Raw genomic sequence first — 10448 nt, forward strand, 5'->3', positions numbered from 1 at the left:
GTCCCATCCATATTCAAGATGAACTCTCTCTGCAACAAGAAAAGGAGGACGTGTGGTACCTTAGAGACTAACAAATTTATTTGGGCATAAGCTTTCGTGAGCTACAGCTCACTTCATCGGATGCAGAGTCCTGCTTACAAAATGATGGGCTGGTATTTCCTAGCGTAAATAGTCCATTTCCCCAAAGGTGGAGAAGAGCTCTCAGGCCGGGACCAAAGGAGAAACCCATCTGTCTACATTTTAAAAATTTTAAACAGTCATTGCTAGGTAATGGGCATGTCCCTGTCCTTTCCTTTTTAAGTAGAAAAGGAAATATATTGCTTCGGGTCCCAGTGCTCTCTATATTACCTATCGCGAATGCAGGATCGTTCCCTAGCCAAGGAGAAGAACAAATTCCAGGGCAAAATGCAGAAGCATCACTGTGGAGGACAGGCCCTCCAAACTATCTCAGCTATTTAATATAACATTGTATTTTATCTTTTCGGAAAGACATAGGGTAGACAGGTTTCAGAGTGGTAGCCGTGTTAGTCTGTATCCGCAGAAAGAACTAAGAGTCCTTGTGGCACCTTAGAGACTAGCAAATTTATTTGAGCATAAGCTTTCCTGGGCTAAAGCCCACTTCATCAGATGCATGCAATCTCCATGTAATAATCTCCAGGACAGCGGAGCCAACTAGTCAATTTCAGGAACTAAGGGGTCACACACTACCTGTTCCGATGAAGTGAGAGGTGGATGCTCTGCTTACTTATGGGTGATCATTTCAGTGTAGATGGGGTAAATGCATTAAAATGTGTACTAGACTATTTCAACCCTTCCCTGATGTGTGTATCTTTTAGATCCACACCCTTCAAACCTTCCCTATCACTGACTACAATCGGAGAATTGACTGGGTTGATGCTCATCTGCCCCTGGGTGGACATCTTTAGGAACTCTACTGGAGTCATAATTGAACAGAGATGCCAGTATGAGGGGAATGGGGACCAAGCGCTAACCAAAATGATCTAAATATTATGTAAAATGACTGTTGTAAAGAGCAGAAGCACATAGGAAGAGTTATTAAAAACAAGGGCAACTCACAGGTTAGGCTTTCCGTTGTGAATTTTTGGCTCTCAATTTCAACTCTGTGTCCTGCACATCTGGCTTTTTTTCACTTTAAGATTTATGGGGTGGGGGTGGGGAAAGCGAATAATAAAGGCAACCTAAAGAGGAGTTCTGATTACTTCTTTGATCATTACCCAGGACAGACAACCAGAGCGAAAAATTATCTTTAAATAACTCCAAACACTGACAAACCCAGACACAATTAAACAAGGTTGGTTTTTTTTTAATTTAATTCGAAAGAGATAAGAAATAATAAATCTTCAATAAAATATATAAAATTGTACAAGACATCCCTTTCAAAGGGACTTTAATATAATGGGAGTGGAGACAGGTGGGGGACTGAACTACAGTGGAAGACAACACATCCTGGAGTAGGTCAAAACTTTGTGGCTCTTTTTTTTTTTCTTCTCTCTCTTCACAACATGCTTTTAAAAAAATGCATCCAGGAGAAGTTCTGCCTTCAGCTAGCTGCATTCTCTATAGTAACTTTACCACAAAGTTTAGCGCTAGTAATAATAATAATAATAAAACAATAATGATTATAAGCCTGGGCTCTATCGTGCCATTGGTTTGTAAGCAGAACTCCCCCAGTGAAATCCAGGAAAGGAGATCAGTTTGCAGAGCAGTGGCATCCTATTGTCCCATATGTTTCTTTTTGGTACCTGAATCTATTGGTGTTTTCAAGAAATGCTTAAGTATGATTCACGATATTGGCATTCTTTACAAGGTGATTTTTTTTAAAAGCACAAATTATTGCAAATAAAAAAACAACTCTGCATTATGGTTTGATAGTCCTTGCACACTCTGGAAAAAAAAAAGCCCACCTCTTTTCTCCATATGTCTATAGTATGCTTCCACCCCGCCCGCTTCGAATAGCATCATAGAACCAAGCGTACATACACCTGGCTGTAGATGAAATTATTAAACACGCAAAGCAGGAAGGGATAAAGACAAAACTCTTTGCCTAGAGCCCTCTCTGTGCATCCCTCCTCCCCCACAGTGCTTTGAAAAAAATGTTTAAGCGAGTTCTACAAAAAAAAAAAAAAAAAGGGAAAATAAATGATCCGATAATGGGGTGGGTAAAGTTATTATAGACTTTACTCATTTGGGGGCCCGATCCTGCGGTCCGGGTACGCTCTTTGTTGCTTTGGTGCAGGGTGGCCCCATTTGAAAATGCAGGAACTTGCTGCCTTTGGCCTCAGTCTGACTCTACTGGGGCCTACTTCCTATTTACAGTGATTCTCTGTCTTCTAGGGTTTGTTTTAAAAACAAAACTCGATGATACCTTTAACCGCCCAAATATTAAGTGACAAGACTTAAGCTTCAGTTTAGGGAAGGAACCACTCCTACTTTAAAACAGGTCTTGGGGCTCCTCTAGGAAGGGGATAAGGAAACTATGCCTTGAAAATACAGGATTTATTGTTTACCGATTCCTTTGTCTCATGTGCAGTATATAAAGAGAACTATATTTATTTAATTGTATATGTTTTTATATTTTTCTTTCAGGATCAGAGTCTGAGTGCTCAGATCAAGTTGAGAGGAGACCCTGGCTGCATTCCCAACCTGTAGCATACAGGCTGCTTTACTTTTCTAATGCAAACTCCTATACACTTGGCATGGCACATAGAAGCCGGCAGAAACAATGACCAGAACTGGTTTTCTAGTGCGTTCTCGGATTGGACAAGATCCGCCAGGAAGTCTATAGAGCCGTTGCTTTCCTTTGGATCTTCTTAAGATAAGTGGTACATGCTATATCCGACAGGAGTAGCATAGAGTCCTACAGGTGGGATGGGAAGCACAGGTCTGTGAAAAGGATAAGATGGTCCATACAGTGAGGCCGCCTGGATGGGAGAGTTGATGGGGAAAGGTAGACTGAACCCAGAAGGCAGCATGGGCTTTGCTGCCATTTTTAGCTTCTCTAACTCGGCCTCCTGCAGTCTCTTGGCCTTGGCCCTCCGGTTCTGGAACCAGATTTTGACCTGGGTCTCTGTGAGGTTGAGAGAGCTGGAGAATTCTGCTCTTTCTGCGATGGACAGATATTGTTTCTGGCGGAATTTGCGCTCCAAAGCCAGCAGCTGGGAAGTGGTGAAAGGGGTTCTGGGCTTCCTATTAGTCTTGTGCTTCCTCAGTGTGCATGCTGTGGGACTCAGGTGTCCTGGAAGGAAAGAAAAGGCCAGTTAAAAAAAGAGGAGGAGGAGGAATGCTTAAGAAAAGAAAGGGGGAAGAAAACGAAGCTTGAAAGTATGCTTGGGATTTGTTTCATTCACACCCTCCTGGAGAGAACCCCCAAATCTGAAGTACTAAGAACATGACTTATAAGCAGTGCTTGAACTTATTGCTGTCTGGGTCGTGGGCTGTTTTACACAGCACAAGTAGAGACATCCCGGCCCCATTTCACACAAGGCAGGTAGAGAATCCCCATTCCCCTATAAGCCTTTACGTGACAAAAACAACAAAAAGTAAACAACATGTGAGGACATCAGGGGGTCAGACCACATAAATGCAGAGTACCGTGCAAATGTCTTAATAGCTTGGGTGAACAAGAATTCCAAGGACCCTCTGTGTACAACGAAGTGTAACGTGTTATAAAAGAAATACGTTCTGAGAAGTAAAATGTCTGGCAAGGGACAGAAATAAATCCACCATCATCACCACTCTCCAGGGATTTTTCCATTGGGAACAACTTCTTGGGCCAAATCCTGCAGTCCTAGTAGGCGTTTTGCCGGAGAGCCATAGAATGGGATCTGATAATATTCTTTGTGTTTGCTGACACCTCTACCTGCCTCCACTGAAATCGGCGGCGGGGGGGGGGGGGGAAGAGGATCGGGCAGTTTTATTACCTTTTCTTTTAGATTATTCCCAGCCCCTCTCACTCTGCTCCCCTCATCTCTGCACCATAAAATGAAAGAGAAGCACAGGAAGGAAAGAACGCGAGCCCTTTTTCAACATGTAGCTTTTATGACATAGGCTAATTAAAAAACCCGTATAACTGCATCATCTCTGGCCAATACAAGGATGTGGAATTTGTTACCTATCGTGTTCCATTGTAATCCGGGCCACAGCATTTACATTGTTATGTTAAGGAGGATCACTGATTTTTCTTAGAAGACTTTGCATTTCAGTAGTAACCTTCTGGGTTGAAAAGAATGACTAAAATGTGAGCAAGTGGGAAACCTGGGACGCTTAATTGGCTTTAATTCGAAGTCTTGAACAGGCAGCTCGTTCTTCAGTGCGATATCGAAAATGACAACCTGCCCTAAATGGCTGGTGCGTTCTAGACACGTTTTTGGCTCTATTTCATACACATTTGTCAGTATCCGTGCACTCCATTTGTTAATATATTTTTCTTTTGCCTCTTTCAACTTTTTCAAAGGACGTTTTGAATTTTAAAATAGACTGGCCAACGAGTTTGAAATGCGTGTGTTGCAAAACAACCCCCAGAACGGTTCACCGTTTGAAAACGAAAAAGTAGAGCAAGGAAAGGATTGCCCAGAATAAAAGCAAACCTTAAATTCTTAATCCCTATTCTGTTTACTGAAGAGAAGAGTATTTTCTACTGCAAAACAACGTGTGGTTAATACATTGGGGGCGTTTTCATAATTATGCAGCCAGTGTGGGTATTTCGTGCAGTCCTAGAACTTCCTAAAACACAGTGAACATGGAATTGCTACGCTTTTAATACACTCCATTATGCCGCATTTTAAAATGAAATTATGATTAGATGTTCCTATGAATTTGCTTCTCAGGAAAGATCTCCAAAGGCATGGTTAGACGAGGGGCTTCAGACTTACGCCTTTTCCCTCCTTACAAAGCATGTGAAGACTAAAAAGGTAGATGGAGGGTTTATCTCGAAATTGCAAGAACAGAAAACGAGATAGTTTTATTCCACTGAAATCAAAAGCAAATCTTCAAATGACATCAGGAACTGGCCCAACAAGTCAAGATTTCTGACACGTGTGTGTGTGTGTGTGCGGGGAGACTTTTGACCTCGTATAAGTACTTATTTTTTAATAAAATCCCAATCAAAGGTTTACTGCCAAATACCTTGAAACTTTAACCTATGTATCTTTCACCATTTCGGCATCCTTTCAAATAAGTCACCTGAGTGTAGAGCAGTGATAATAAACAGAGCACTAGAAGACATCTCACTATCTTTACTGTGGACAGTCTACAGTATTTGGTGAAATGGCTTATTTTAAAGGTATCACTTGTGTTTTTCACTAGATTTTCTGGCAAATCCTTGACACAGTCACCTGACTGCATAATCCTACCTGTGTCAAAGAAACCAACCATGTAGTTTAAGCTACTCCTCTCTGGTCCCACTGATCACTCCCTGGACCAAACATAACTTTTCAAATAACCCTATTTTAAATGTCAAGAGTGTGCAGGATGATGATCTATATCATCTCTTGTAAGAATCCAAACAAAGTCACTGACCTACACACAACCCTCTAAGACTTATCTAGTGTCGGAAGTCAACAGTTATTTGACAGGGATAATAGAGGAAGGGAGAGGAAGGGAACCCTCACTAATAAGGGTAGCAAGCTCCAATTTTCATGATGTCTTAAGCCTTCTTTTACCAAAACCTAGGACCAGACACTGGGACCCTCGTGCAGGCAAAATTTCCACCGAAATAGTGAATTCCGTGAAGAGCCATGAATACTTCTAAATCCCAGCATATACTTTCCGTGACATGTTAAAGTTGTAGAATGTTGTGACCTCTGGATTATTGGCATTTTTTAATAGAATTAGGAAAAAAGCGGGGAGCTCAGTGACCCTATGATCGTGGAAAAGAGATATGTGGAGTAGTGTCTAGGTAAAAATGTTTGGCCTTGTCTATTTCTAGGTCATAATGTGTTGGAAGCTGTGTGCTATAACTAGTAAAATATAGAAAGAACACCCCCCTCAAAAAAAAAGCGTTTGGTTTAGGGTATTTTCATACCCTTCCCTAGCAAACCTGGGGTACATCGAGATTGGGAGACTTTTCTGCACAAGAATGAAGCAAGATTATTAGGGGGGTTTTTTGTTTGTTTGGTTTTTTTGCCTTTTACACTGTTCTGTCTGTTGTCACACAATCTCTTCAGAACGTCCCAGACATCACATTAATTTGGGGGCTCAAAGAGAATTGAAGGAAGGAACATACACAGGTACTGGAAAAGTTAGCACCGTAGCTTTGCTAAAACTTTCTTTTCGTGATACTAGATTACAAACTGAACGCCTTCAAGATAGTTAGACTGAGCAGATCATATATGTCGGTGAAGCAGTTATTAGATCAAAGCAAAGCAGCCCTTTTTAATTTTTAAACGCAAGCTCGACATGTCTTGATCGAGCTATTGTTACAGGTGCCTAACACCATTGGCTGCTCTCTGTGTGGGAAACTATGGAGCTGCATGGCCATTTAAAATATATTTTTGTCATACTAGGTCAACCAGATTCCTGAAGTTAAAAAGGGGCCGAAACACTGGCTCTTGAAAGGCGGGATGGGATCTAAGCGGGCTAGCTGCGAAGTTCAATGGCGAAATGCACGCGTGTCCACACACGGTTGTGTAGCTACACATGGAATTCCGCTCTGAAGCACTCGCCCCACCCAAGGCAGCGGCATGCATGCTACTGGCGTGCATTACTCGCCTGTGGATCGTGGGCCATTGAATGGGGTGGAAACACCTCTAGTGAGAGGATCCCGCAGACATGACAGTGTCCTCCCCAGTTTCACACACGTTAGGGCAGGTACTTAGCGCAGCCAGCTCGGACGGGTTCATTCATGCGCACAGTGGAGGAGCCAGCATCCCCCATAACAACACTGGCATTCTCCTGGGAAGCGACGCTCGGTCCAGTGCAGTTTGCGACCTCATTCTAAAATCTCTCCTGACAAATGCGCGGGGTCTGGGAAACTGCTGCGGGACTCCGGCTCTTCACTTACACAGGGCCACACAGCGTCTAGCCAGCCACCCTCCAGCCACATCTTACCGCTCAAAGACTCCTTCTTGGACGTGAAGGAATAGATTAAACCAGGAAGCAGCAGCCAGTTCCTAAAGGCAGAGTCAGCGCCCTCCCTGGAAGCTAGGCGGACACAGATCTGGTTTCATGCCCCAATACAGACCCTTCTCCCACGCGCACGACTCAGCCCCCAGACGCAGCATTTGTTAACTCGGACAGCCCCCATCTGTTCTATTTAGCCCCGCTCGTGTCAGAGCCCCAGCGCCGGGCAGCACTCACTTGGTGGAGGGGAATATCTCCCGGCCTCTTGAATCCAGGAGCTGCCGTCCTCGGAATTCTCCGATTTGACCGACGAGGTTTCCAGAGTTTTTGTAAGCCCCCCGGGGCTGTGAGCTTCACTGGAGCCGTGCCCTGGCAGCAGCAGGTTCCGGGAGGTGCCCAGGCCAGTTCCTTCCATGCCTCCCCCGCCGGGGGTGACGGGCACCTCTTTGGAGGGCTTTTTGTCGGACATGAGCGCTTCCACGCTGAAAGGCAAACTGGAGACTTTGATTTTGTGATGATCCTCGGCACCAGCTGCTGCGCCCTCTTCATCCGAGGAGAAAACCTCCTTCGCCTTGGAAGGAGAAGACATCGCTGCGCACCCCCGCAGATCCCTGTGCACTGCGCCTGGCACACACACACACACAGACACACGCAGCTCTGCTTGTGTGTCCCTCCGACTCCGTGCGGCTCCTGCTACTCACTGCTCAGGGACCCGCCAGCTCCAGCCACTCAGCAATTCCCCCTCCCCCCGCTTCTTTTTTTTTTTTTTTGGGTGCTCAGTTGTTGTTTCCTCCTTTGGGAAGTTGAGTCAACTCAGCTAGCCAATCAGAGCAGCCCTGGGGGATGACGTCAAGGTAACACTCTTGTGATTGGTTCTGAGTGGCTTCTCCACCCCCCCCCCGCCCTTTCAAAAAAATAAATGGGGAGTTAATGACATGGGCAGCAAACGGAGCTGTGTTATTAAGGAGCCTTCCAGGGCTATAATCATGCCAAAGCAGGAAAAGTCAGTTGGGTAATTAAGGCAGGTTAATTTAAGAGGATTCTAAGATTCCAGATTTTTCTCTTTTAAGCCCCCCTCCCTCCTTTTAAACACTCATTTTCTCTAGCTCGTGGCAGAACCGTCCCCCACGTCCAATCCCATCCCAGGCGTTTGTGCCTGACACGGAAACATGTGACATCTGAACCCCGACAGTCACCGCCGCTTTCACCTGTGGCTCGGGCAGGGCACCAGCGATCCTCGTCTTATCGGTGAATTTCTGCTATGTAGTCTTTTGTCAAAACGCACCCACGAGACTACCGTAAATTGCACGTGCCTCACCCCTTTTCTGCTGCTCCGCCAGCGCCTCCGAACCCTACCCAACACGCTTTGGAAAGTTAAAAGAATAATTTGATTTGCAAATACACGCAGTTCCGTTCGGATCCAATGCCAGTGCGGTCCGAAGGGGTAACCATTTGTGCAGCGTTCCCGTACCTCAGAGGGGAGAATTCCTTATAGTTGGCAAGAACAAATACAGCAATATATGATCTTGATAGCTGGAATATTTTTTCACTACAAATGCACTTTTGCTCTATTTCTTAGTGCAAAGACACATGCCAGTTAAAACCTCCCTACAAAGGTGGGATTTTTAACGATTATTTTGCGCACATAAATGGCACACGCACAATAATGATGACTAAATATGGTTCTAATAAGCATGGGACCTGATTCTGCAGTCCTCCGTTTGCAGACATACTGACGTAGTTTTGCGGGGGGCGGGGGTGATTCTCCCTCTTTTTGGCTCCTTTCGTGTGAATAAGGGTGTGTTAATTAAAAGCATTTATTTTAATCGCCTTGTGGATAAAAGCAAATACATTTTCTTCACAACGAGTGTAATTTCATCATGGTAATTATTTAATTACATGCTGGGAACTATTGCTATTAAAACGCTCAGAGAAAAATAAAGCTGAAAATGTAGGCGAGGGCAGTTAAACCTAACACAAACCCTGCAAAAGTTACGAGTCTGACTGTATTTATTTATATATTTGGTGGTTGATTCCGCCGAGACTTCCACTGACTGCAGAAGGAGCATAGGGGTAGGGGTGGGATACAGGATCGGGACCTGCCAAAGCAAAACTATATTGCAAAGTTGTTGTTTTAAAGGGTGGTTTTATTTTTGACACTAACTGGTTAGTAGTATTAGTTCTATGGACCCATTGCCTCTCAATAGTTTGAGAGCTTTTATCCCGGTCTTATTAATATCCCAGACTGTTACAACCACTTGGTCTTGACCTTGGTTTCTTGCGCCTATGTACTGTGTACCTCGTGTTCGTCTTTAGGCGAGAGCACTCTTCTTTGAGCGGTATCCCGGGCTTGATCCTGTAGCTGTTAATCAGGCAAGAGGCGTTTTGCTTGGGTAAGGACAGCAAAAGATTATGCCCCTGGCCTAGATTAGCTCTCTTCTCTGTCTTCCAGTTAGGGGCTACCATTTCTCAGAAAGGGAGTAGAAAAGAACGTTTAAAATGAAACTAAACTCAAGTTATTTAAAGGGCCATATAGTAAAAAACCAGGTCCCCTTGGGTTAAAAATAGCAAAACGGTAGGAAATATCCCTAGTATGCCACTTCGGATATTCTAGCCCATTAGCCACCTTTTCAGCTCTCGAGACAGGAGCTGTTAATCCTTCCCCTAAAGTCCGGCCAGCATCTGTAAAATATATAGGGTATTCAGATCGATTGAGTAGCAATACATACAGTCTTTCCTCTACACACAATCCTCATCGGCACCTCTTCAACAAAGATCTAGTTTATAAGAACAACATCAGGATGTTTCGCATTAAGCCATAAACAGTTTCAGCAACTATTAAAAGAGGCAGAACACTGAGGAAGCTTTCAGATGCATTAATAATAGGTTGGAATTATTATTTTTTTTCCCACTTCAGTAAATAGCACATATGATCCATGGTCATTTTCTCATTAAGTTAAAACCACAGGTTACACAGTGTGTAGAGAATGGGTTGGAGAGCAATTTAAATTACATACTGTGACTTCCTATTTATGGTCTTGCAAACCATCCTGCTGCAGTTCGTCTACTTCGTATCTCCTCTTGCCCCCCCCCCCCCCCCGCTCACTGCATCATGACAAGTAAATGAGAATTAATGAAAATAATGAAACAATGTGTGTCTAGGGAACAATGAAGCGCCGGTGTAAACCATTGTCGAGTGGCTTAAATGCTACAGATAATTACACCGTACTCACAAAGTCAATGCACCTTCTAACTATCCATAAAGAAAGAATGCTGGCTGGGGGGTAGGTCAGGGTGACACTGTTTCAAGAATCGAGTACACTGGGTGTATTTCTTCATCTGGACAGAATATTCTATTCGAATTCCTT

The 10448-nt window shown here is 44.0% G+C and overlaps 1 protein-coding gene across 1 annotated transcript; it reads right to left on the reverse strand.

The window, feature by feature from the left end:
• Positions 1–2831: 2831 nt before the first annotated feature.
• MSX2 (msh homeobox 2) lies at positions 2832–7669 on the reverse strand. Its single transcript, XM_077824562.1, has 2 exons — positions 7318–7669; positions 2832–3256 (listed from the first exon to the last, which is right to left on the reverse strand). Exons 1-2 carry the CDS (start codon positions 7667–7669, stop codon positions 2832–2834), a joined length of 777 nt encoding a protein of 258 aa, XP_077680688.1.
• Between the last annotated feature and the right edge of the window lie 2779 nt (positions 7670–10448).

The sequence above is a fragment of the Eretmochelys imbricata genome, chromosome 8 (assembly GCF_965152235.1).
Source record: "Eretmochelys imbricata isolate rEreImb1 chromosome 8, rEreImb1.hap1, whole genome shotgun sequence".
NCBI lineage: Eukaryota > Metazoa > Chordata > Testudines > Cheloniidae > Eretmochelys > Eretmochelys imbricata.

What these genes read in the sequence shown, in the direction of transcription:
- MSX2 (XM_077824562.1), bottom strand. Translation starts at nt 7,669, where the DNA reads ATGTCTTCTCCTTCCAAGGCGAAGGAGGTTTTCTCCTCGGATGAAGAG. An exon ending in GAGATATTCCCCTCCACCAA is followed by an intron (nt 3,257 to 7,317) that starts GTGAGTGCTGCC and finishes CTTTCCTTCCAG; the next exon opens with GACACCTGAGTCCCACAGCA.